This window comes from Sinocyclocheilus anshuiensis, unplaced genomic scaffold, assembly GCF_001515605.1.
Source record: "Sinocyclocheilus anshuiensis isolate Anshui unplaced genomic scaffold, SAMN03320099.WGS_v1.1 scaffold328, whole genome shotgun sequence".
Lineage (NCBI taxonomy): Eukaryota > Metazoa > Chordata > Actinopteri > Cypriniformes > Cyprinidae > Sinocyclocheilus > Sinocyclocheilus anshuiensis.
Genome location: NW_015558621.1, coordinates 1,787,630 through 1,814,862, shown reverse-complemented (window position 1 = coordinate 1,814,862; position 27,233 = coordinate 1,787,630). Strand labels below are relative to the sequence as shown.

Genomic DNA, 27,233 nt, shown 5'->3' with positions numbered 1-27,233 from the left:
AGAGAGAGAGAGAGAGAGAACGCACGAACATCAGCGCAATAAATGAAAGCATACTGTCAGTGCTTTCTATCGCATTAATCTGCATGGCTGCCACAGATGTGAACATATATCCTGTAAGTTTTTTTTGCCTCTTATATTTACTGCACATTATTATTCTAAATATGGCATGCATATTCTTGATAAAGTTGCAATGTGTGCAGCGAGCGGTATGAAGACTGAATTAGTTGGTCAAAGATGATCAAACTTTTGCATATTTCATAATTTGCCTGTAGCCTATTTATGTGCTAATATGCGCATTTAGTTTGTTGGTTGCAATGGAAAAAGGTTTAGTGTGCATATGCTTGTAATTTATATTTAGTTTAACATTGGGGTCTTTCTCTGGTTAAATCCACTGTCAACGTCATTTCAAGCTGATTAGTTCTTGTAAGCAGATCAGCCTTGGTTCTTCTGGTTGCTGCTTCAGTCAACATGCATTCCAAGTCTGTAACGTTTTTACATTTGTGCTAGAGTGTCATCCTAATACTGTTCATTTATGATTTTAAAATGCCTTTTAACTTGTTGCATTTGTAAACCCAGCACTTAAAGGATGTTTCCTAGGGCAAAAGCAGTGGAAGCCTTCAGCTACTGAGAAACACAGGCTGCATAAAGAGTCCTTTGTGCCCTAGTGTGTGTGTTAAGAATACTGGGGCAGTGGAACAGATGAAGGCTGTGTGAAACACTTCCTTGTGTTTGTACAGAGTGAGGAGCTCTGAATACCTCAGCATGCTGCTTTTCTCTGTGATCAAGACTCAAACCCGGGTTCATGCATACCAATATGCTCAGTTACTTACAAACTGACATGGATCAGCTTCTCCGCTTTGATCAGTATCTCCCATATATTAATAGACGCATTGATAGACTTATATTTGAGATAGAGCACTGATAATATTTTGAAATATTATTACAATTTAAAACAAATATTTTCATTTGAATATGTTTTTAAAATGTAATTTATTTCTGTGATGGCAAACTGAATTTTTAAAAAGCCATTATTCCAGCACTCTTAAAAATAAAGGTGCTTCACGATGCCATAGAATAACCTTTTTATCAAAATGGCTCCAAAAAGAACCTTTAACATCTGAAGAACCTTTCTGTTTCACAAAAGGTTCTTTGTGGCGAAAGAAGGTTCTTCAGATTATAAAAAGTTAAGAAAGAGATGGTATTTTAAAAAACTGTTGACTGAATGGTTCTTTGTGGAACCAAAAATGGTTCTTCTATGGCATCGCTGTGAAGAACCTTTTAAACACCTTTATTTTTAAGAGTGAGTCTTCAGTTTCACATGATTCTTCAGAAATCATTCTAATATGCTGATTTGATATTTTTATCCATGTTGACAACAGTTGTGCTGCGTGATATTTTTGTGAAAACTGTGATACATCATATTTACAGGATTATTTGATGAATAGAAAGTTCAAAAGAACATAATCCATTTAAAATAGAAATCTTATAACATTACAAATGTCTTTTTCTGCCAATTTCTCTTAAAAAAATCATCCCAACTGCAAAAATGTGAACAGTAGTAAATATATATATTATTAGATTTAATATTAAAAGTAATTGTATTGTTAATAAACTCACTTAGGCAAACTTCAATACATTTATATATTTACTGTTTAATTGATTATTAAATAATACAATGAATAATACTTTAAAAAGACAATTTAACTGCACTCTCACTTAAGCTTTTTTATTGTCCTTGACAAAGGCTTATCGCCGAAACATCGGCAACAATTAAAAAGCTTAAGTGAGAGTGCGGTTATATTTTTAATTGATTATTAAAACCATTAGTGTTTTTGAAAACAAGTTTAAATGTTTTTGATAAAAAATTAAATCCACTATAATGTCATTTTGTACATTGAATATTTTTTACAAAGGCACTTGTAGCAATTATTCATGCCGCTCTCAAAATGTCCTGGTATGTCATGTCAAACTTTTTTTGCTGTTGTAATTTCTCAGAGTGAGGAGATGAGGACTCTCTCTCTCAGCGGTCATGTGGGTTTTGACAGTCTTCCTGATCAGCTGGTCAGCAAATCAGTGAGCCAAGGATTCAGTTTCAACATTCTCTGCGTAGGTGAGGAGAAAGTGCTTCAGAAAATTATGCAGACCTGGTATGTAAATAATAAAATCGATACAAAAGACTATGCCCTCTTTTACAGGTGAAACTGGCATAGGCAAATCTACATTAATGAACACGCTATTTAACACAACGTTCGAGAATGAAGAGGCCAGCCACTTCCAGAATGGTGTGCATTTGCGCCCCAGAACATACAGCCTGCAGGAAAGCAATGTGGATTTACAGCTAACCATTGTAGACACTGTGGGATTTGGCGACCAGGTTAATAAAGAAGAAAGGTAATACTTGAGACTTTAAGGGTTAGTTCAGCCAAAAATGAAAATTCTGTCATTAATTACTCACCCTCGTGTTGTTCGAAACCCGTAAGACCTTCGTTCATCTTCGGAACACAAATTAAGATATTTTTGATGAAATATGAGTTCAGAAAAGTACCAAGATGATCGACAAAGTAGTCCGTGTGACATCAGTGGTTCAACTGTAAAGTTATGAAGCTACGAGAATACTTCTTTTGCGCAAAGAAAACAAAAATAATGACTTTATTCCACATTTTCGTCTGTAAAAGTATTCTCGTAGCTTCATAACTTTACCTTACGGGTTTGGAACAACAAGAGGGTGAGTAATTAATGACAGAATTTTCATTTTTGGGTGAACTAACCCTTTAAGTTAAATATATGATAATGAGTAACCCACTGACATCGATAATGAAGTACCAAAGTCTTGTCTTGTTTCTCTGCAGTTATAAACCTATTGTGGACTACATCGATGCTCAGTTTGAAACCTTCCTTGAAGAAGAACTTAAAATTAAGCGTTCCCTTTATAACTATCACGATTCACGCATCCACATCTGCCTCTATTTTATTGCTCCCACCGGTCACTCACTGAAATCTCTGGACTTAGTTACCATGAAGAAGCTGGACAGCAAGGTACAGTGTTCACAAAGTGATTGTTCTATATATTCTACCTCATCAAATCTTAATTTATATACATAGAATTAATGTATATCCATTTTTTTTCCCTTTCCAAACAGGTCAACATTATTCCCATCATAGCGAAGGCAGACACTATATCCAAGAGCGAGCTTCAAAAATGTAAGATCAAGATCATGAGTGAACTGGTCAGCAATGGTGTTCAGATCTACCAGTTCCCAACAGATGATGAAGCTGTGGCTGAAATAAACTCTTCTATGAATGTAAGAGAAGCTTGGGTAAAAATATATGTCATAATATCAGATATGATGTTTTGCTATTGATCCGAACAGACACACACTATATGCTCTTGTACTGGCATCTTTAATGTTGAGCCAGTGACTTGTGTTGCAGGCACATCTCCCTTTTGCTGTGATTGGAAGCAGTGAAGAGGTTCAAATTGGGAACAAAATGGTGCGGGCCAGACAGTATCCGTGGGGAGTGGTGCAGGGTAGGTATTGCTGCTAATAGTACATAAATATATTTATCATTGTATTTACTTTTAGACAAAAATGGATAAATTGGGCAATGCTGTATTTTCTTTTTTATTTACTGATAAACCTTTTTAGTGCAAATGCAAATGAATAGCAAAGGTTGCACTTGATACTTTACCTGTGTATATTATGCTTTCATCTAAATGGTTTCATCCAAGTTTTTATTATTATTTTTATTTTTTTGGAAAATAAATTAATACTTTTATTTAGCAAGGATGCATTAAATGGATCAAAAAATGACAGTAAAGACATTTACATTATTACAAAATATATTTGAAATAAATGCTGTTTTGAACTTTCAAACCAAAAAATATATTAGGCAGCACAACTGTTTTCAACATTGATAAGAAGAAATATTTCTTGAGCAGCAAATCAGCTTATTAGAATGATTTCTGAAGGATCATGTAACACTGAAGACTGGAGTAATGATGCTGAAAATTCAGCTTTGCATTGCAGAAATAAAGTACATTTTAACAATACAAAACAGTTATGAAAATTGTTAAAATATTTTGCAGTATTACTGTTTTACTGTATTTTTGATCAGATAAATCAGCCATGGTGAGCATAAGAGAAAATCGTAGTTACCCCTAACTTTTAAACGGTAGTGTAAATGAATAGGACATTATTACTCTTCTTTTTTTAAAGTACACATAATGCATACAAACTAATTGTACAGTCTGCATTCAAAATACCAATTTGCATCTCACAAATTTGACCATTTCAAACATGATTTCAAGGCAGCATTATTAAAGGGATAGTTCACCTAAAAATGAACATTTTGTCATCATTTACTCACCCTCATGTCATTCCAAACCTGTATGAGTTTCTTTCTTATGTTGAACACAAGACTTCAAAATATCTTCTTTTATGTTCAACATAAGAAAGAAACTTATACAGGTTTGGAATGACATGAGGGTGAGTAAATGATGACAACATTTTCAAACAAAACTATCCTTATAAGTACACAGTATGTCCGTTTAGACATCACAGTGCATCCTGTAGTAGTTTGTCAACATTAACGCAAAACAAGCAGCAAACTGTGTCTTAATCATGAGAACTACATCAGATTGAAGTTGTGATTTCTGGGCTTTGTCCTCAGTGGAGAACGAGAGTCACTGTGACTTTGTAAAGCTGAGAGAGATGCTAATTCGTGTCAACATGTTGGACCTGAGGGACCAGACCCACGCCAGACACTATGAGCTGTACCGCCGCTGCAAACTGGAGGAGATGGGCTTCAAAGACACCGACCCTGACAGCGAACCCTTCAGGTACTGCAACTTCTTCTCAAGAAGAGCATGTAACAACATTTTATAGTCAGTTGCAGAGTCGTCACAGTGATGGCATCAAGTGAACTGAAACATCTGTCCTCACATACAGTCTGCAGGAGACATATGTGGCCAAGAGGAGAGAATTCATTGGTGAGTTACAACTCAAGGAGGAGCAGATGAGACAGATGTTTGTCAACAAAGTGAAGGAGACAGAAGCTGAGCTAAAAGAGAAGGAGAGAGAGGTAAGAACCACTATTTTTTAATGGAAATACAATTTCAAGGCATAATTTCAAGACAATATGTTATTTGTACTAGCCTTAATCTAATATAAATGTCATGTAAAACAACATTATATCTGCCTTTAGTGCAGACATGGCTTTAGAGTAAAATATTAATAAAAAAGTAATACTTGTCACTTTTTATTAAAATTTAAAATAAAAACACTAACATACAAAACATACTTTTTAATTAAATAACCTAAAAAAAATTAATAGTTTAATAGTAACATTTTTACTTTAATAGTAACAAAATCTTTAAATACCTGTGACTTTTATTAAAGGCTAAAGCAAAACAAAATCTTAAATAACAGTTTTTATTAACTTAAAATGAATTCACTTTCTATTAAATAATAAAATATTTAATTAAAAATAAATAATTAAATACTTGTCACTTATTATTACAAATAAAATATTAAAATACTCATCACATTTTTGTAAATAATAAAATCTAAACAAAATCGTTAAAAACATGTCACCTTTTATTTAAATAAGCTAAAAAATATCTAAAAAATTTATATACAATAAACCCTTCTTGATTAAAGTGAATACAGTTGCAAGTATTTCAGCACTTGTGCTAATTGGTTAAATAATAATGGAATTAAAATGTTAAAATATTAAAATAATTAAAAAATAAGTATTTCAGCACTAAACTGTTAATCGGTTAAATAATAATGGAATTAAAATTTAAATAAAATTAAAACAAAATACTGAGTATCTTGTTCTGTATTCCCAGCTGCATGAGAGATTTGAGATGCTGAAACGTACACATCAGGAGGAGAAGACGAACCTAGAGGAGAAGCGTAGAGATTTCGAGGAGGAAATGAACACCTTCAACAGGAGGAAAGTGGCTGCTGAAACCCTACAGTCTCTTCAAGGCTCCTCTGCCCTCAAAAAAGACAAAGAGAAGAAAATGTAAGCCTTCTCCTCCTCCCTTTTTCCCCATTTCAACCTCTGAGACTATCTGTTCCCATCTCTGGTAGTCACCGTCTGTGAATGAGACTGATCTGTGTCTGCATTCACAAGCGTCTGAGGTCTTTTTGTTTGTCTAAGTTGGCTGACCGTCTTTGCTTCTTCTGGGCTCTGATGCCAGGGCAGAGGATGCTGGGATAGAAGAGCTTCAGTGCTGTAATATTAGAGCACGCTAGACAGGATCTTGGCATGTTTAAGGAGAAAGAGATAGATGATGACACTAGTTGCTTGGTACTGCCAGCTGCCGGATCAGCATGCATTTACGCCCCCTGATTAAGTGTGTTTGCCATCTTTTGCACTCACTTTGAATAAAATGAATGTTTGATTGCTTGAAATATGTGTTAGTGCTCTTGGTTGGTTGCCAGTGGTTGGTAACATTATTTTTATAATCTAGCTGATTTGATTTCTATTAAACATTTTCTTTTCAGCTAATTGGCGACCCAAGGAACTGCTCAGTAATTTTAGTCACACCAGCTTGTCATGCTCTCAGGTGAAGGTTAAATGCAAAACAAGCACCATTCAGACTGTGATGATCCACTGATGTGTACTTGATTCTTCTGGATTTACATTTTTTATTAAAGGGTAGGGGTTCACCCAAAAAATTATTCTGTCATAAATTATTCACCCTCATGTTGTTCCAAACTCGCATGACTTTCTTTCTTTTGTTGAACATAATATATTTCGAGAAGATATTTGTGTCTATAAAATGGAACTTAATGATAGGCAAAATATTTGTTTGTGTTATGCAGAAGAAAAACAAATTGGAATTGCATGTGGGTGAATAACTGATGACAGAAATTTCATTTTTGCATGAACTGTCTTAAGTAAACATGAAGTTTGATTAAAACCAGTTAACTTTGTCATTGTCTTATATTAATACGGAACTTGACTATAATAACTGGACTTTTAACATATAATTTAGACTTTTGTACATGAATGTATTTTCCTCTTACCAGATTGAAAAGACTGTACAAAAGGAATTGTTTTATATTAACCAGAATAATTATGATATTTTTACATGTTAAATATCCCTGCTACACAAATGCAAATGTACATTTTTCAGTTTAAAATAAAAAATACTTTTACAGTTTATTGTTCTTTGCATTACTCAATTGCTCACTTCGAGAGATAAATGTGGAAATAAGTACATGTGAGAATAAAATGTTAAAATAAATGAATGCAAATTAATACAAATAAATGAATAAATAAAAATTTTAGAAGAAAATAATACAAAAATAGGACTACATTTAAGTCATATATTCCTTAATTTCCCTATTATTACATTTATGTATTCATTTTTAATTTATGCAGGTTTGGGCTTCCATCTAAAGGAACCACTTAATAATGTTTTTCCCCACAATTAATTTAATTAAGAGTATATATTTGAGAGAATCAGAAAAAAATCATTATTTTTGAAGCCAGTGCCTGCTGCCTCCTCTGTGTTTTTTGCTTTTCTTTTCCTTCAGTTTATTTCTTGAGGCCTCTGTCTGCATATTGCCTGACCTCAGAAAGGTACAGAGCTATAAGATTTGTATCAGCCTTAGTGGCTTTTGCCAAAGGATTACCACGTGTACTTAACCAAATCCCAAAAGTACTTAAACCACAAGTTGCTGCTGAATTCTCCCGAACAAGAGATGCGTTTGCAGATGGTGCTTGATATAAGTGAAACAGGTGCCTGTATTGAACGTTTCATTTACACTAGAACCAGCTGCTGATTATCAGACACATCAGGACAAAATAGTACTGAAATAAAAAAATGAGGAAACTCAGCTCGTGTTCATTCTGTTGTTTATTGTTCTGTTGAAAATGTGTTGCTCATGTGACTCAGAGTCAGCTGCATTAAAGGAATACAGAAGGGTTAAACGAGTCTGCATTCTTACCCAAAACCCAACACAACAATCCTCTATCTCTCATCTCTAGGAGCCAATTATGCAGACTGAAACACCCTTGACAGTTAAAAGGCATCATAAGGCCATGATGTAAATGACAAAAGATAAAAAAACTTGTTTGTGTCTCTGCATAAGCAGTTTATCTTACACTGACCGGTCCTCAGATCTCAAAAAGCAGACAAAAGACGTGAACGACCTCTGATCTGAACCAAACGGATAGTTGGAATGTGCTCTTAGTTCAAATAAAATTTCACACTCATTCTCTCACACGAATACAATCAAACTTATATATCTATGAGGAGACAATCACTGTACTCTGGCTGTTTATTTTAACCAATGTCCAGTTTAAAAAAAAAGTTCAAACAACATAAAAGAACAAAATTTTAAAATCAATGTCCCCATCTATATGATGGTGCATCCAGCATGTACTTGCACTGGCCTCCTCCGGCTAAATAAATAAACTCTCTTGTGATTGGCTGACCATTTGTCAAGAGATTATGGCTCTTGATTGGTGGACACGCCGACACAAAGTTACAATTTGCATACGATATATTCAGTACTTAATGTAAATAATCTTTCGCTTAATATTTTGTGCTCTAGTAACTTGTGTGTCTTTAGATACATTCACTCCTACTTGCCGAGTGTGCTATCCGTCAAACAGACCGAGTTTCTTTGGCTGACAATTTCATCTGGCTGATGCAGCCATATAAATATGACAAACACCATCCAACCTAAAACAAACAATCATACATCATATATGCCTGCATCTTAATATTATCTTCTTTATCATACTTAATACTTATAATATACATCTGTACCTGTATAAAATAATAATGGAGAAAAAAAAGAAATAGTTCACCCAAAAATGAAAGTTATGTGATCAGCACACATGAACGTTTTCAAACTTGCCACAACAACTGTTGCATTTTGCATCTGTCAGCTGTCATATGACTTTACAGCATTTTAATTTCTTATTTTAAACCATTTTAAGTCATCTTGAAGCCCCCTTGGAAGTTTCCCCATAGTGGGATTGACCAGTTTTATGGCCTTTTTTGTCTTTGTTGGAGCTGGAAAGTATGTGGACACAATTGTCTGTAAAAGAGCAGCGTGAACATTCATTAAAATATCTTCTTTTGTGTTCTACAGAAGAACGTCAGCAATATGGGTTTGGAACACGATGACAGAATTGTCATTTTTGGTGAACTGTCTCTTTGGGGGTTTGAAACAGAGCGCTATGGAATATGCAAGACTGAACAGTGATTTATGTAGTCAATGTTTCAAATGCTTATTGGCGGACTGCTGAGAGGCTTGTGGTTTCTGTTGACGTCATTCTGAATGAGGCATCAGTGTGTCTCACATGGTCCCGCCTACTAAGGCTGAATGTCCATTGATAATTGGACAGTCTTGCGTATAAATCGGTAGGTAATACATTGAAGTACCAAATGATTCTTTAAATAACTAAGAAAGTCTGTGGGATTTGTGTACCATATTGATATTCAGAAAACAAAACTCAGTAAGATTCGTCTTCACTGGTCCATGTTCTCAGTGTACGTCCTCCACAGTGACTGATGAACTTTGACTGGGAAACACTTACGATTTCTCCTTGTAGTCTTGTATGCTTTTTTGCATGTTCGGTTGAGCAGCTTTACATCCATCCGGCTGAAGCTCAGAGGGCAAAAACTGTCATACTGAAATCCCATAGGTCGTTCCTCCAACACCAGTCACTTTCTTCACCCCTCCTGCAGATTTGTGTGAGTGGGTGTTATGATTGGCCACATTTTGTTTAATAGTCGAGCTGAATATTTGGTGGGGGGAAAAAAAAAAAACAGAAATCGGTTAACCTAAATAGGATGCATGTGAAAAATGTAATAATTTAACCAAAAACATTTTGGATGCATTGAAAGTGTTGTAGGGATTATACTGTATGTATTAAATGCAACAGACAACCCAACCAAGACATTCGCAAACTAGGTTTGAAGTCAACATGAATCGACATTCACAAGCCACTTTATTTCCATAATGTTATGAAATGATTTTATCTGCAAATGTCTGGAAACTCAAAATCAACCTTTTTTTTTTTTTTTTACAAAAATCAAGTTCTAAAGGCTAGTTCCGTTTCACTTGCCCTCAATGCACTGGAAAACTGTTCAATGGTATAAAATAATGATCGATTTATTTTTTTATTTTTAGCAATGTATTTTATATTGTTATCAGTATTTATAAACATTTTAATTAGAAAAAAATATATGTAATAAAAAAGTGAAACAATCTGGAAATTATATAGCTATAAACAAACACACTTTGACCAGAAAATGATGGCATACAGTTAGCCAGCTGGATAACATTATCTCGGTGAGAAATCAGCAAAATTCACAGCAATGTACAATACCTCACAGAATACCAATTGCAAGATAGTTTTACATTGTATTCTATGACATAAAACAACCCCTTGTTATTTTTTTAAAGGGGTCATATGATGCGATTTCAAGTTTTCCTTTCTCTTTGGAGTGTTACAAGCTGATTGTGCATAGATAAGATCCCTGAAGTTGCAAAGACTAAAGTCTCAAAACCAAAGAGATATACTTTATCAAAGTTAAGACTCTGCCACGCCCCCCTAAAACGGCTCGTTCTAACACGCTCAGCTGTCTTAACCGTGGCTTGTGTACTGCAAACACATACCAGCTTCATCACTGTGTCTGTCACGCGACTCTGTTCCCCTTTCGGGCTCTGTCTTTACATTTATTTTGAAAGCTGAAGCTCGCGATTATGGTAAGGGGCGTTACATTTCCGACGAGTGCTTGCGGTGTTCGGCCAATCACAATGCACTGGGTCAGCTGGCCAATCAGAGCAGACTGCGCTTGTCGGAAGGAGGGACTTTGTAGAAAACGAAGCGTTTGAGAGAGGCGGGGCATAGAGGACCTACAATAATGTACAGTATTTGAAAAATAATGTGTTTTTTGAACATTAAAGCATGTCAACATATTCTGTTACACCAAATACACAAAATAATGATCTTTAAAAAAAGCATCATATGACCCCTTTAAGCTTTTACTTGTCTTGAAAGAGCTGGTTAGAGAGGTTGTCGGGGACATTAAATGTCTTTACACTTAATAGGTAAACCTATCTACTCACTTGTTCGATTTACAGACTCGTTGCGTTTATAATCATGGATCTTGCAAACTATTCTAACTCAAACTTTCAGGAATTTATTTTTGAAGCAGTTGTCGAATGTTGAAGTAATGCAACCGTTTAGCTACATTTACAGTGACTTTTTACTTCAGATGACTCTTTTAAAACTACAAAATTCTTTTTTGTCCTTTTTTCCCCCAAGGGAACCAAGAGTGATGCTAACTTACAGGTTGGTCTACCATCACTGCAGCACTCTATATTACTAACGAAAATACCACATTAAGATTTTAGAAAGGATATTTGAGCTATAACAGTAGCCTAAAACAATGGTTAAATAGCTATTAGTCGATTGGTTAACATAATAAATAATCCACCCCGCCTTGGCAATGTCAGCCAAAAAATGGTTTCAAACTTTTTGTCTTAACTTCCTAACTCTTTTTTCATGTGCACTAATGTAAAACTAGGAATGCAATGAAAATAATGTATATTTCAGTTTCATGTTGACTTTTAAGACATCAAAATAACATAAGCAAAATGAGACGAACCTTAGCACAGAGACAGAGTCATCCTTATGGCCACAAGGCAGGAGGAGGGGAGGGCAGAAGAGAGCAGATGAACGTAAAGAACGAGAACAGAGAAGGAAAAAGGACAGAGAAAGATGGAGGGTGTGTACAGAAATTCAAGGGACAGCAGAGTGGCCATGGGTTGCAGGAAGAAAGAGACAGTGTTACTGAACAAAGAGAAGAAGAGAGACCAAAGCAAATGAATACAAACACGAACACTAGACCTCAATGTTCTACTTGACCATCACACACACACAGGCGTGCAGGTTTTTCTGAGGGGGGAAAGAGAGAGACGGCATTACTCACTTCGGCATCGGAGTCCCGCCCCCTGAGCTAGAGGGGCGGTGCTGTAATTCGGCACCACCTCCATAGGACAGTGATTTGCCCAGAGGTGTATGGCCAGGGGCGGTGCCAGGAGGAGGGGAGCCCAATGAGCGAGCGCGAGGAGAAAGGGGCGGAGCCCGAGAAGGGGGTGAGCTTGTTGGGCGCAGGAAAGCTCTGTTGGGGGAGGGTCTTAGGGAGGCAGGGCAGGCCTGGAGAGAGCCCTCCCTCTGCTGAGCCGACAGGAAAGGGGACGTGTACCCCAAAATAGGCGGGGCCCCCGGTGCTGTGCTAAGAGAGTGTGGAGGGTGCGGTCTGGGCGGGGACAGCTCGTGAGCAGCAGACTCAAACTCCGGGCTTTCGGAGGGCGTCAGCAGACTTTCGTACGACAAGCTGCCGTTGCGTGTCTGATTGGCTAAACTCTTGTAGCTAGTGGAGGTCGTACCCTCAGAGATGAGAGGCCCGAGGGCATTGTGGGCCGTATGGGCGGAGCGAAGGCTTGAGGAGCAAGAGGCTGCTGCTGATTGGAGTAGGGTGTCGGTAAAAGAAGGGTAGGATCGCCCACCAAACGCAGAGGCCCCACCCAGGCCCCCCGAGCCTGCTCTACCTCCCTCCCCTCCCCCACGGAACCCTGCACCCCCTCGGCTTGACAAACTGGGGTCTGAGCGGTAGCTGGGCTGCCCAGTGGTGACGGGGACAGAGGGAGACTCGGTCATACTGTTCCCTCGACTCATCTGAGAGGAAAAAGAAAGACAGAAACGGTACTCCAAACGTTCCCAGGAGCTGATGCATCACCAAAGACATGAAAGATGGCACACAACTGAAAGTTTGAGCAAACCACACCGTATAAAGGGACGTACAGAGTTCCTAAGGGGACATGGTGATGGACAAAATATTGGAGGTTGGAGGACAATATTTCAATGCGCCTGCATTCTTTCCAAAACTTTTGTGTTTGCTCATAAAAATGATCATGGAAAAACTATCAATGCGTTCCTAATAGGATAAATCCACAACAAGAACAATCATGGCCACCATACTGAAGAGTAGTTCCAATCCAAAGAGCTCAAAACTGGCCACTTAAAAGGGCCCTGCTGAACGAAGGATTTTGAAGGGTACAACTGATGGAACCTTTGCTCCCATCACTCTTTGCACAGGTTTAATTGTGCGACTATGGCACCTCCTAAATTGGCTCTGCAAGATGATACAGAAGTGCATTCCAAAGAACAGTTTTTTGGTACCCTTCCTCCTTTTGAAGCTGTAACTCTGGAGGGTAAACCCTTTAAAGATGAAGGGAGTAGGGCATAGGGATGAGCCTTTCAGAATGGAACACAGCGAGCGTATATTTATATGCAAGCAAATGCAAAGTGTCTCTGGGGATGCAAAAGATTTGCATGTGAACACAAAACACTGAAACACTATCTAATATTTTATCACACATTTCAACAAAATATCTTATATTGTTTGTAAAATAATCAATATCATTAATCATTTTTTATTCTTAGCTCACAAGTTTTGTGAGTGAACACGTTTCTTGGGGGAACACAAAACAAAACGAAAGCACTAAAATGTAATTTTTCCACTTATTTTATTTTTTTTCTGACATTTAAACACAAAAATATTTAATATCGTTTCTAAAAAAAACTTTTTTTCCCCTTACCAGACAAACCTCCAAAAACTGGAAAGTTTTGTGAACGATTGCAACAGTTTTGCGAGGAAACTCAAAAGTTTTTTGGGGAGTACAAAAGCATTGCAAGTGAGCATTGCAAATTCAAAAGTATTGTGAATGAACACAAAAGCTTTGAAACATTTTTTCTCATATTTTCTCCCATCTCATATTTTTTTCCATCACCATGTCCCCTTAGGGGCTCTGTAGGAACGTATGAATGCACATAAATTATGCTTAAAACATCAAGGAGGATTTGACACTAAATTCATGCCATTTAACACAAGAGCAAGGTGCAAAACACACCATAACAACGGATAACTCACATCTAAACTTACTCGCTCACTGACTGCCAGTGATTTCAGATATTCAAGAAAAATAATAAAAGAAAGGATTCAATGTATTAACAAAAACAAAACAAAAAAATGCAATGCAAACCTCAAGTGCAGTAGATCACGGTTGTATCAAAAAAAAAACAAAAAAAAATTCCAAGTTTCAGTACCTGAACTTGCCTGGATTTGTGTGTACTGCACTTAGACTTACCTTGCTGGAATGTGTTGAGGCAGTGTGTTTTTTTCCTGGACTGCTGTAGGCCGGCCTGTATTTATACAATGAAGGTGTGGGTGGAGCCTCAGTCAGCAAGCTGCACTCTGATTGGAAGAAAAGATGCAAAAAAAGTTATAAAAGTTAAATATTTATTTGAATATTTATAATATGGCTCATGTAGATTTAAAATTCCTATTAATTGAATACAATTAAAGCATAGTACATTGGAAACAAAATACACAATTAACCAGAGATGCAAACAAAGCGGGAAAAAAGGTGAGAACATTGCACGGATCGGGGACATGCTCTACACGGAATTTCTTTTAAAGATATTTAAAATATTTTTTATTACCTTATATGTCCTAAAATACAAAATGTTTTCCCTCTCTCTTTACTGTTCCCACATCTCAGACCTCAAATACATACAATATTACTACCCTTTCTAGACAGTTTTTGAAATAAAGAAAATACTATACAAAACTTATTGAAACAACCAGTGGCCAAGTTGCATCAACTTAGCCACCATGTTAAGACTGTCTTAAGAGCTAGTTTGACCAACTAGCAGTTACCAAGGGGTAATCAGTCTTACTTTTCTAATACAAATAAGACCAATCTACCTTTTCATAACTGAATTTGAAGTTATGACCAGTCTTGGAGAAAAAATTAGATGACTAACTTTTTAAGACTAGTCTAAACAGTTTATGCAACCGTCCCCAGTTCTGTATTTACCCTTGTAAGATCACAAGTACTCTTGTAATACCCCCCCCCATAAAACACTTTCTCACTGGCTCTAAGCAAATCTCATAGGTGACCTATTTTGATCTCAAAAAAGTGAGTTGTCACTGAAAGGTGAGGAGTTTGCATCTATGATTAACATAAAACACTGGTTTATCCTGAAAAACAGGTTCTGATTCCATTTAATAAGATCTTGGCATTAATATGCTTCATAACAGCCAAAAAATGCTTTAGTGATGCTGTAAATGATCTGACAATTATAAAAATGTCTGTGTATGCACTAACCTTCATTTTGTGTGTGAGGCAGCCCAGGATATCTGTGCTCTGGTTTAGGTGGTGGAGGGGGATCAGCATCAGTGGACTGACTCTCCATTATCTCCAAACTACTTTTAGACTGAAGTATACACACACACACACACACACACACACACACACACAGAACAACTCTCAAAAATAGCCTACTCATCTAAAGGGATTTTACAAACCTACTCTTATCGGAGATCTTTCACATGTATGTCAACAAATTTCAAAAGAAAGTTAACTAATTTCAGCTCTCTACATAGACAAAACAAGACTATGACAAATATTAGATTAGTGTAAAGTTTGTGAAGTAAGGCTGAAAAAGTTCAACTGATATCGACTATTACAACCAATCTGAATAATTATTATTAGGCTACAACAGATACAGATAACATTCATAATAAATATTTTAATAATATAAATTTAGCATTCATTATATAAATAATTTAATGACCACTTACTGGCTGCCCAACATTAATAAAAAAGATTAAATGAAACAAATTCATATATGCATCAAAAATACCATTCAAAATTATTATCGATCATTGTTTAACTTTATGGATTTGTAGGTTTTGAACCTACAACCTTTCAGTTACCAGCCCAAGGCTAAGTTTCTCAAAACCATCATAAGCTAAGTTGATCGTAGAGACCATTAGTGGCAATGCTTCTACAATCTACTTAGGCTTACGGTGCTTCTGGGAAACGCAGCCTAGATCAGTAGCACACATCACACCTCTAAAACATGGTAAAAAGCAGGCAAGCATTAACATAACATGCTTTAACTTATATTGTTTATCTATTATATTTTCAAATCTATTTACACTGCACAAAAGTAAAAAAAAAATAGCATTACATATCTAATCCATTTGGAAAGCACTGCCGCTGCCAACCATGACCGTTAGCATAAAAAAAACAAAGTGTATGATAATGTGTTTGTACCTGTTGGATGCCATTATCCAGAACTTTAGCTGATAGAGGTGGCCGCAGAAATGGTGGCTGGACCTGAACCGAATGAGGCTTTCGCAAGCGACCAAGATACCTGTACAAAAACGTGCGTATAAAATTAGAACTTTAATTCCAACACAATCTGCAAAACACATCTTTATTTGTTAGGAAGTAAGATTTGTGAACCTGGGAGCCTGTGAACTACACAGCACGTGTGCAATGTTTTTTAAGCACCCGTGTGTGAAGGGGTTAACGCCACCCCTGAACTTCCCAGTCACCTGAGGGTGAAGAGAGGAAATTTGAGAACACACCCTTAGAAATCAGGCAGAAAAATAACATCATTCTGTTTGACCAAACACATACAATGTGGACAAGGGACACACCCGAACACACACAGACCTGTTCGTTAGTTGTTCTCCCTCTGGCAACAAGGACAGTGTGGAACCCAGTGAGTCCCGCAACCGGTACGAAAAACAGACCAGCTACACACATCACCGCCATACTGAGTAGTGCGTTAAGGATACTAAAGAACAATGAAGAGGTTGATGTGTATTCATGAGATTACATGCATATATGAGTGCGTTATGTACGTAAAGGATACGTGACTCCAGAGTTGACCTGGTCCAGTTGTTTAGTGTGATGGAGGATGTACAGCAGACTGAAGCCAAACACATCCATAATGTGAATAGTGAGCGAGAGCAGGAACAGAAAGAAATAACGATAATTCCTCCTGCCAATGCAGTTGTTCACCCATGGGCAGTGATGGTCAAACTCCTAAACACAAACACACATGCATACATGCGTTTAGACAATAAAAAACTAAACAAAAAAGTCAAGACTTAAATCGAAACACTTAAAGGGCTAGTTCACCCAAAAATGAAAGTTAGCCCACAAATTACTCACCCTCAAGTCATCCTAGGTGTATATGACTTTCTTCTTTCAGACGAATCCAGTTGGAGTTATATAAAAAATTGTCTTTGATCTTTCAAGCTGTTTAATGCCACTCAGCGGGTGTTGCATGCATCAGTCCAAAAGAAGTTAAATAAAAAGCGCCCATCCATAAAAAAAAAAAGTGTCTCACACGGCTCCGGGGGGTGAACAAAAGCCTCCTGTAGCGAATCGATGCGTTTTTGTAAGAAAAATATCCATATTCAAAACGTAATAATCACGTTAATATAGCTTGCGCCAACAGTCCTACACGGAAGCAGCTCCAGGAGCATGACGTATGAGGTCAGCTTTGTGCATGCGCTCAGAAGTGACGAATGCGGAAGCGCAGGGGAGAGATCAAAAACTTCAAATCGCATCATATGATCCCTTTAATATAACTCCCAACTGGATTCGTCTGAAAGAAGAAAGTCATATACATCTAGGATGACTTGAGGGTGAGTAATTTGTGGGCTAATTTTCATTTTTGGGTGAACTAACCCTTTAAGAGTTTGTTTAGTGTGAACCTATGATGAATGTGCATGTACCTCCACACAGTTGTCACACACGGAGCAGTGTGAACAGCGCGGTGGTCTGTAAAAGCGACACGTGGAGCACCACTTCATCCGCACCTGAATGCCCCTCACCTCCACCGTCTTATAAAGCGGAGCCCGGAAATCATCCTCTTTGTCCTCATCTTCTTCAGCTGCAAAACATACAATCTCATGAAAACTGCTGTTTTCAGCGTTCACATCATACTTCCCCACAAAATCAACACAAAAATATAAGAAAAGTATATTTTGCATTTAAACAATTAAGCCTAATTTGAGGACCACTGAGGTTTCTTTTATATTATACTTACGACACGTGAAAGTAATGTTTATTTTAATGTGCAAAAAAATTAATTTGTAAAATCAGAATCAGAAGAGCTTTATTACCATGTATGTTTACACACAAGGAATTTGACTTGACGACAGGAGCTTCCAGTGTAGAAGAAAGTACAGACATAGTGCAGACATACATAGGAATAACACAGTAGGGATGGAATATAACACTAATGTAAGAAAAAAAACCTGAAATTAAATAATGTACTATATACAGAAATAGAAGTATAGATAAAAAATGTAATTGTTTAGATAAATGTACAGATATGTTATAAGTGTGCAGATATGTTATTTACAAAGTGTGCAGTTTACAAGTGTCAAAATTTTGGATTCTGTATATAAATATGCTACTGATCAAAGGTTTGGGGTCAGTAAAATTTGTAATGTTTTCAAAAGAAGTCTCTTACGCTCATCAAGGATGCATTAATTTGATCGAAAATACCGTAAAAAACATTACTGCGTAAAATATTATTACAACTGAAAATATATTTTTTCTTTATGTAATATATTTATTTGATGGCAAAACTGAATTCTTAAATGTCACGTGATCCTTCAGAAATCAATATGCTGATTTGTTGCTCAAGAAACATTTCTTATTATCAGTGTTGAAAACTGTTGTACTGTTTAATATTTTTCTGGAAGCCATGATACATTTAAGATTTAAGATTCTTAATCAATATCTTAATAATTTATAGAAAGTTGTTGGAAGAACAGCATTTATATGAAATAGAAATCTTTAGTAACATTATAAATGTCTTTTCTGTCACTTCTGATCAATTTGTTTTAATTTGGACAAATTTGATTAATTTGTCCTTGCTGAATAAAAGCATTAATTTCTTGAAAAAAGATTTTCCTGACTCTAAACTTAAACTTTTGAACAGTAGTGTACATTTGTTAGTATCCATCATATTTCTTTTAACTGATAATAAGAAAACACTTTTTGGGTATGGTAATAACTATGGTAACTGCTATTAGTATATTAATATAATATAGATACTGATATAGATCTATCAGGGGAATCTTACTTTATTATCATTAAAATAATTTCACAATCTTTAAGATCGTGTATAAGGATTGGGGTGAAAAATATCTCAGATATTTCTCTTCACCCACCTTCACAAAACTAAGTAGGATTTACTCACGTTTTCCCAATGTAAATTGCATAAAACATAAGTGTGTACCTCTAGGAAAGATGCCGGGGTCCATGAATGTGGCCATACAGAAATTGGCCAGTGTGAAGAGGAAGACCACAGCATTATAGAGCGGAATGGAGGAGGAGAACCGGTCTGACAGCCACGGACATCTGCACAGAGATGCCTCACATTACACTTACTGTATTGCTGATATATTCGATTTGTATTTTAATGAATTTAGGTTCTACTCACGTGAAACAGAGAAACAGCGTTGTGGCCCCCACAAGGAAGGCGGTTGCTGCGGACACAGGCACATAGCGACTGGGGCGGAATGGGTGGGAGTCTCCGTGAGCCCCGCCCACACTGAGACCCACAGGCATTTGGAGGCGTCAAAAAAACTGGGGAACGGGGAGGTGTCAGGGAGAGAAGGAAAGTCGTCTCCCACCTGAGTGAGGATGGTGTGTAGCCATGGTCATAACAATAAATTTAGTGAAACAGATTATGTTCTCATAAATCAAGGTGCAATTCTTTCCAAAAAACAAACCTTAACGTAAAACAGTGCAGATGACTTTTTGTATACGTCTATGCTGATACATAAAAAATAGACTAAATTCATATACACATAATATGCGATACTATGACTTTACTGTAATACAAAAATAGCTCTAGTTTCATTAAAAATAAGTTAATATGGCTTGAATGTAAGAAGATTTGGTCAATAAAAAAAAAAATCAAGTGACAGCAATGCTCTTTTAGTGCAAATCTCCGGTAAGCCCCATGTTACACCAAAAAGAGCTCAAAGAAAGCAGCAACTTGAGTTCAGGCATTCATAAAGTACTCGCTCAGAGACCAATCTCCAATCTCTCAAAGCATCACAGCAGATGAGTGCATGTGAGCATGACGTTAGACTACAGAAAGAAAAAATAACAGTTTTGATGGGAGGTATACAGTGAAACAAAAAGAAAAAAGAAACTACAAGACAAAAAATATGACTCTCTTTCTACAGTCTCAGTGGAGTCTGGATTCCCTCCAGAACAGTCCGTCTAAGAAAAGACCGTAATTACGAGTACAAAATATGAAACGGAGCTCTTGATGTCTTGTGCCCTAAATGAGAGCTCATTCTCCAATCTCAGGTGATCTAGGCTCACACTTTGATGAGAGACAAACTGGCCGAAAAGTGAGCAGAAAAACACGGTTTGCAAAGTCACATGAATCTTGCAAGTGCAGTTATCCACATGATAAGTTGTGTTTCAGACGTCCATGTGCAAAAAATGTACGCCCACACCAGAGTGTGTGTCCACCATCGCAACTGCACACGATCCGTTTGTGTCCAGGGTTGAAAACTTCTGGTTGTGGTAACTCATGAGCGTGCAAAACCATTTTAACCCTGCATAGCGTCCCATGAGGCCCTTCTTCCTCACAAGGATGAGACTGATGAGTCTAAAATGCCGCCCTCCTCCTTTCTGATTCCTTAACAGGCCTGAGCGGTATCTATAAGAAGAGAAGATAATTAAACACGTAAATATGAACTCAAGACCTGATCTTACAAATTCTTCAAGTTCTCCATACTGGTTCCAAGCAGCCCATATCATACGAATGATCACATGAACTAGGCGAAACATAAAGCAATGAATTGTGAAAGCTACATCTATGTACACACACATCATGTTGAAACCTGATCACGCTTTTGCTGCCCTGTGTCACAACTTCTGACTCACCAGGAAAGGGTGTGCCTCTTTTTTTCCTGTATTCTCCACCAGGTTTTGTGTATACAATTCAACCCCATCCCCCCTTTACAATCCCCGTTTTCTCCTTTGGTTTGCTGTCACACTGACCACGCAGTGACCTTGAGTCTCGTAAACACAAGCCTTATTACACCACTCATAATCTCCTTTTCTTGTAGCTACTCCTGCTCTCTTCATTCACAGTACCAACCTGAAAACTAATTCACTTCACATGGGAAGTATATATAGATTTGATCAATTCATAAACATGTTAAATCATATCTGAACATCAACTTTTAATCACTGGATGATAGGTGTCAGATGATATCTGATTGGACCACATAATCAATAACAAGCTGTAAAATTATGCTAGGATGTCACTGACCCACAATGGCCATTTTAACAATTTAATAATCTTACAAAAGTGACTTTATTGTTTTTTGTTTTTTTTTTACGGAAAAAAGCTAGCTATGATGTTTATAAGTCAGGTCCAGTTGACTAAGTTATATAGATGAATGCAGTGCATTTTGAGTAAGAATAAATTTTACATTTAAAAGCCTTGTGAGCTGCCTATCTACATAGACAGCATTTCAGGGCATCATATGTGGATTGCACGCACCTTAATAAAACTATAATGCCCAAAGATTCTGTCTAGGTAGGCAACTCATTAGGTGACACAGTAATTCACTACAGCAAAAACACAAACCAAACGGGTTAATTGAATATCAAAGCATAAACGATTTCAGACAAAAAGGCAAAATTGGAGTCAAAAACACTACGGTTGTGTCCGATTTTGGTTAGCTTAATCATCTCAGCTAATAATATCGTCCTCCAAAACACTACCTTACGAAGTAAAACAAGACGATTTGGATTACAAAACACAAGAATGCTGCATATTGATTAAACAGTTGCACAATTAACTTATAAACCACACCAAAATACGATCATTTAACTTTTCGGCCCGTGTTTTCCGTTCCGTTTAACTAGGCCGCACAGTGAAGCCTCGGACTCTTAATTGTTAGAGCGTCCACTGAAAGAAGCTCAAATGCGGCCATATCAATCCAATGTCGAAACAGAGCAAAAGCAAACAGCGACCTGCTTAAACGCATTTACACAAACAACACATCTATTATGAATGTCATCTACTTGTATATACTCACTCAGTATCGTATATCCCGAATGTTTACGTACTTTAAATGGCTGGCGTTTATTCACACTGCGCGCGATTTGGAAACTCGGTTTCTCTTCTGCATCCCGGCCCGGGTCAGCGGTATTATCTGATGGGAGAGGAGCTTCAGCTCTCTCTATCCTCTCTCCCTTAATCTCCGTGTCTTTCTACGGCCTGGGAAACGGCTTTTGATCTGTGTATGCCCGGGGCTGAAAACTCCCCAAGTCGTTTATCCGATGCAGAGTCTGATAAGCCAAAAATAAAACCCTTAACAAGGCATCATCATCATCATTTTCGGCCCCAGCATCGTTTAAGGACACCGGTATAGGACATGCAGGAAAAATCCGGTAGAGATTCTTGTCTACACAATATATAGCATGCCAAAATAATGAATTGTTCGATTTGTTTGCTCAAAGTAAGTAATTTCATTGAAATAAAAAAAAAAATTGGCATGCAGAATAAGTTATAGTCAAACAGGTTTCGGTTTGGTCAGAAGGACAGATGAAATTGCAATTTAATTTATTTTTAAAAAATACAGAAGCTTTTACTTACGTACATAATAATTAAAATGTGTCCTTTGAATATTAAACACAGCTATAAATATTTTGTAAGAACTTAACATATGTGAAAAGATGGTGTCCCTTTTGAGTAAAGATCTCTGCTAGACTTATATGCTTCTATTTAAGGTCGATGAAACGAATGTCCATGATGAGCAGAGTGTGTCGCGGCAGGGGTCTGGGCGCTGGTGAAAGAACTGTCATCACCTGAGCTTGTGTGTCCACTGCGGTCACAACTATGAAACCACACACGGGACTCTCTAAAATCCCTCTGCTCTGTCCTGCACCCACCTCGGCATCATCATCCACCGAACTCACACTCAGCACATGGTGGGTTAAATCCCTGCCAGGGCTGACTGGCACGAGTTTGAGCTGGGTGTCGTCCTGGGACATACCCAGAGGGAGACAGGAGTCTGGAATTGAGGGTGCACCGATCTTGTAAATACGCACATCTGAAAAGCGCACATCAAAAGCATGAGGGTAAAAGGAAGTTCCACGGAAGCCGTAGAAGTATTCCCGGATCTTTTCGTCCCGTGACTCTCGTCGGCAGTCCTTGGAGCGCTCCACCACACCGCCGGACTTTGGCAGAAGGACGACACGTACAAAGTGTGGCAGGTCACGTTTAAGCTCATTATAGAGACGCTCCTGGTCCAGGACTATAACAACATCCACCTGGAAAGCTGAAGCGCAGTGGACCAGAGCCTGGTAGCCTGAACCTTTGACCCAGCCACAGGTGTTGATTATACAGCCACCCACACTAGCCCTGCGGTTCACCTCACAGCGCTGAGAAAACACTTCTGCAAGGCTGGAAGTCAGCTACACACCCAAAGAGAAAAAAAGAGACTCATTATTACACATTTTATTAATATGTCTGGATGATGCATACTGAACCAACTTAAAGTCAACATGAAACAGCATTCACAACCCATTTTACATCTGTATTCTAACATACACTGTTATTCAAAAGATGTTTCTTAGGCTCAGCAAGGCTGCATAATTATAAAAAAAAAAAACTGAAAGTGAAATATTATTACAAATTAAAATTACTATTAATAAAATATTTATTCATGTGATGGCAAAGCTGAATTTTTAGTAGTCATTACTATGTTTCAGAATCATTCTTATATTATAATTCAGTTCTCAAGAAACATTTATTATTAATATCAATGTTGAAAACATATTTCATAATATTTTAGGGGAAACCATGATACTGTTTTTATTTTCTGGATTCTCTGAATTGAAAGTAAAAAAAAGTAACATGTATTTGAAACTTTTTGCGCAGCAGTGTTAGTCTTTAGTGCCAGTTTTGATCAATTTAATGCATCCTTGCTGAATAAAAGTATTATTTCTTTAAAAAAAAAAATCATACTGACCCCAAATGTTTGAATGGCATTGTATTACAATCTAACAGTATATGACGAAAAAAAATTAGGAAAGCACTATTTTGTCTTTAAGCAGCCCAAAATATTGAAGGTTTGACCACAAAACACAAAAAAGAAATGGTAACATTAAAATAGTTAATAATATTTTATTAAGCAGTATGTAACATAAATACAGTAAGTACATACTATACATTAAAAAAAGACAATAAGATGAACATTTTTTAAATTTAGAATAACATGCACTGATGGACCAAGAACCAGGAACATACATGAAGTAAGCGTAAACACTTTCACTCTAGTAATACCAATACTGTTGCTGTGCAATGATTTTAAAAATGCAAAAGATGATTATTGTCATGTCAACATGCAACTGGTGAGTACTACTTCTTCTTCAGTTACTGCTACAGAAAGTGACTTTATTGTTTTTGTGTTAACAATTGCAGAAGAACAAGACTTTAGAGTTGCATTAAGCGAAAGATTAATGCATCTTCTCCTTGTTATTATTGATTAAACAGTGCCAGGATAGTTTGGAACTTTCTATTTTGTGCCAAGCTCAATCTGTTCTAATAATTTATGGTCCAAAGCTCAGTATATCACTGAAGTGTAAAGACAACACTCCCTTAAGTGCAATTTTGTCATTACCTTGTTGTAAAGTTTGATGTTTGTTCCTGGTGTGGTAGAGCCAAAGTGAAAGACTAGCGGAGCCTGCACAGAGAAACCTTCTTCTACATCAGCAGGACGCTCGATGCACAGAGCTGACATAGTTCCAGGCACAGAGACCTACAGACAAGAACAATTAAACATGCATATAACACTTCAAGTCTCACAAGCCTGTAATGTTTAGCAGACGATGCATTGATCATCCAAGCATAATTTACTTACGCTGCTCTGGCCGACATCCAGTTCTACCAGCGTAGGCCTTCGTCCCAGTCGCACAGCATAGTTCAGCAACACTCGACAAACTGTAGTCTTTCCCACATCAGTTGGTCCGACAACCATTACCTACGACAACAAAACATGTTTAATTTGTTATATTAAATATACATTACTATTCAAAAGTTCATAAGGAGTTGGTAAGATATTTTTAATGTTTAATTAATTATCTTATGCTCACCATGGCTGCATTTATATTATATTAATATTGTGAAATATTATCACAATTTAAAATAAGTTTTCTCTCTTAAAATGTAATTTATTCCTGTGATGGCAAAGCTGAATTTTTACAAGCCATTACTCCAGTCTTCAGTGTCACATCCTTGAGAAATCATCCTAATATGCCGATTTGTTGGAGTGTTTTTATAGCAATGTTCAAAACAGTTGTGCTTAATATTTTTGTGGAAAGTGTGATTTTTTTTCAGGATTCTTTGATGAATACAAAGTTTAAAAGAACAGCATTCATTTGAAATAGTAATCTTTTATAACATTATAAATGTCTTTTTACTGTCATTTTTTATCCATTTAATGCATACTTGCTATTGCTAAGTAAAAGTATTTTTTTCTTACCAACCCCAAATTTTAGAAACAAATTGTTTGGGAAGTTTGTTTACATACCCGAGGGCCTCTCTCGTTGTCTTTCCCTGCCTGACGTCTCATCTGCTCCAGAGCTGCATGGGTGTTGAGATACAGCAGCATGGGTGTATCTTTGGAGATATAAGCCACCTATATTTATGGAAAAAAGACATGTTTGAATTGATTTAGCATTCCATGTCATTATGTACATCCACTGACATTGTTAACCTCTCACCTCCGTCTTGCCTGACAGCGACACACTGCAGCCTTGCCAGGTGAACACAGCAATCTTAGAGCCTGGTCCAAAAGTGTACTTCTTATTTCGGTTCAGTTCGGATCCGAACACCTCTGCCAGACCGGACAACAGCTCGAGCTGGACTCGTTCTCCTGCTTCGACCTCAAAGCGCAGTTCTGTCTCTTTCTCCAGGTCAAATCGCGTACCTGAAGTGCCAGCGCTGCCCGACGAACTCATGCCCTCCTCCGCTGACTTTTCTGAGGCTTCTGCAGTCATGGCTGTGATAGATAGAGAACTAGGATGTTCAAAAACTGCTATATAGCTAGGTACTTGTATTCTTAAAGATGAAAAAATAACAAATTATTGTGCTATACCTGTTTGAATTCGTCCCCTTTGTGATTTACCTCGGCAAATAACTGTTACCGTGTTTTATTTAGATTATGTCAAATAAGTTCAGATAGTACTAGCTTGTTAACGTTAGCCTGTTGAATATAATTACATTGATGGAGGTCGGGCTTTGCAAATAATATTATTAAATATACCGTAACATGCCTAGAAGACTCTTTCAGACATCCACTGTTTCAACTATCTTCTTCTTTGGGTTTTAACGGCAGCTTGCATCCTTAACGTTGCATTACTGCCATCTTCTGGTTCTAGTTATTTCCTATATACTGTAGTCATCATATTCTTGTCATGAGTCCCGTTTTAGTCAGAAAGCAAATCAAATATTTCATTCCTTGCTCACTCCTACTGCAGTCCATTATATTCTTTACTCCACGTCCTGTTAGTCCTATTTTTTCCATGTAATTTATCATATCCATCCTCTGTAATTCATATTTTGAACAATTAATAAGCACATGTTCTACAGTCTCAGGTATTTGGCACTGGTCACAAAACCCAGTTGGATGTTTTCCCATAATATGAAGAGTGCTATTTAATTTATTATGCCCTATTCTTACTCTGGTCATAATAGTCTCTTCTCTCCTGTTTCCTCCCTTATTTTCCACAGTGCCAACTCTTTTTTTAATCAAGTATAAATGTCTTCCTTTTAGTTCTTGATCCCACCTTTGTTGCCATTCTTTAATAATTTTTCCCCACACTATACTCTTTCCTTCTGATCTTGAAAGGCTGATGACTGCTTCTATGCTCTTTTTGCAGTGCTTTCTTAGCTATTTTGTCTACCTTTTCATTTCCTATAATGCCCATATGTGCGGGGACCCTGTTTCAACTATGCCTTGTTATTTGGAAATTATCCCTCCTTTCTTCACAGCAGCTAGGAGCTCTGTTAAACCACAGTGATGATGTCGTGTCGCGTGTAGATGATGTCATGCAGTGGTTGACCAATGGCCAAGATCCTCACAACATGTGTTTTAAGGTTTTAACTCTGAAGTTGTATCTGTGAATTTTTGATCTATATGACTACGTTTACTAAATGTAATATACACAAATAATCTAAAAATCTGGGATGTGTTGTGCTGACACTTTTATTACTTGAGTTTTCCTCCGTTTGTATTCATTTTTTTTGTTTGTTTGCAACCC

General features: G+C 37.1%; 3 protein-coding genes across 6 annotated transcripts; 1 reads left to right on the top strand and 2 right to left on the bottom strand.

The window, feature by feature from the left end:
- Positions 1–6: 6 nt before the first annotated feature.
- Positions 7–6,706, top strand: septin8b (septin 8b). Of its 2 annotated transcripts, XM_016476600.1 has the most exons (10): positions 7–113; positions 1,996–2,110; positions 2,196–2,391; positions 2,850–3,036; positions 3,141–3,302; positions 3,433–3,529; positions 4,672–4,840; positions 4,950–5,082; positions 5,852–6,030; positions 6,516–6,706. In XM_016476600.1, the coding sequence occupies exons 1-10, from the start codon at positions 84–86 to the stop codon at positions 6,517–6,519; spliced, it is 1,272 nt and encodes a 423-aa protein (XP_016332086.1). In that variant the 5' UTR covers positions 7–83; the 3' UTR covers positions 6,520–6,706. The 2 variants fall into 2 exon arrangements, with proteins under 2 accessions (XP_016332086.1, XP_016332087.1); XM_016476601.1 differs by lacking the exon at positions 7–113 and having other exon boundaries at positions 2,032–2,106; positions 5,852–6,706.
- A 1,369-nt stretch (positions 6,707–8,075) lies between these two features.
- LOC107680622 (palmitoyltransferase ZDHHC5-like) lies at positions 8,076–22,360 on the bottom strand. 3 transcript variants are annotated; one of them, XM_016476599.1, is made up of 13 exons: positions 22,004–22,360; positions 19,372–20,610; positions 19,168–19,289; positions 17,651–17,808; positions 16,780–16,952; positions 16,578–16,680; positions 16,365–16,456; positions 16,173–16,272; positions 15,219–15,327; positions 14,196–14,302; positions 11,975–12,723; positions 11,651–11,673; positions 9,693–9,771 (listed from the first exon to the last, which is right to left on the bottom strand). In XM_016476599.1, exons 2-12 carry the CDS (start codon positions 19,497–19,499, stop codon positions 11,652–11,654), a joined length of 1,863 nt encoding a protein of 620 aa, XP_016332085.1. In that variant the 5' UTR covers positions 19,500–20,610; positions 22,004–22,360; the 3' UTR covers positions 9,693–9,771; position 11,651. The 3 variants fall into 3 exon arrangements, with proteins under 3 accessions (XP_016332083.1, XP_016332084.1, XP_016332085.1); XM_016476597.1 differs by lacking the exon at positions 11,651–11,673 and having other exon boundaries at positions 8,076–9,771; XM_016476598.1 differs by lacking the exon at positions 11,651–11,673 and having other exon boundaries at positions 8,076–9,771; positions 22,035–22,360.
- A 140-nt stretch (positions 22,361–22,500) lies between these two features.
- On the bottom strand, positions 22,501–26,834 carry LOC107680590 (polyribonucleotide 5'-hydroxyl-kinase Clp1). Its single transcript, XM_016476529.1, has 7 exons — positions 26,760–26,834; positions 26,069–26,347; positions 25,695–25,972; positions 25,502–25,609; positions 24,833–24,952; positions 24,593–24,730; positions 22,501–23,384 (listed from the first exon to the last, which is right to left on the bottom strand). The coding sequence occupies exons 3-7, from the start codon at positions 25,968–25,970 to the stop codon at positions 22,689–22,691; spliced, it is 1,338 nt and encodes a 445-aa protein (XP_016332015.1). The 5' UTR covers positions 25,971–25,972; positions 26,069–26,347; positions 26,760–26,834; the 3' UTR covers positions 22,501–22,688.
- Between the last annotated feature and the right edge of the window lie 399 nt (positions 26,835–27,233).

Bases quoted from the DNA above. Each gene is read 5' to 3' on its own strand.
- septin8b (XM_016476600.1), top strand. From the start codon at position 84: ATGGCTGCCACAGATGTGAACATATATCCT. The intron at 2,392-2,849 runs GTAATACTTGAG...GTTTCTCTGCAG, and splicing joins CAGGTTAATAAAGAAGAAAG to TTATAAACCTATTGTGGACT. The intron at 4,841-4,949 runs GTACTGCAACTT...CCTCACATACAG, and splicing joins CCTGACAGCGAACCCTTCAG to TCTGCAGGAGACATATGTGG.
- LOC107680622 (XM_016476597.1), bottom strand. From the start codon at position 19,499: ATGCCTGTGGGTCTCAGTGTGGGCGGGGCTCACGGAGACTCCCACCCA. The intron at 17,809-19,167 runs GTACACACTTAT...TATGTTTTGCAG, and splicing joins CCCCGGCATCTTTCCTAGAG to CTGAAGAAGATGAGGACAAA. The intron at 16,953-17,650 runs GTACATGCACAT...GTTTGTGTTTAG, and splicing joins TGTGTGACAACTGTGTGGAG to GAGTTTGACCATCACTGCCC.
- LOC107680590 (XM_016476529.1), bottom strand. From the start codon at position 25,970: ATGACTGCAGAAGCCTCAGAAAAGTCAGCGGAGGAGGGCATGAGTTCG. The intron at 25,610-25,694 runs GTGAGAGGTTAA...CCATAAATATAG, and splicing joins CGCTGTCAGGCAAGACGGAG to GTGGCTTATATCTCCAAAGA. The intron at 24,731-24,832 runs GTAAGTAAATTA...TCTTGTCTGTAG, and splicing joins TGGATGTCGGCCAGAGCAGC to GTCTCTGTGCCTGGAACTAT.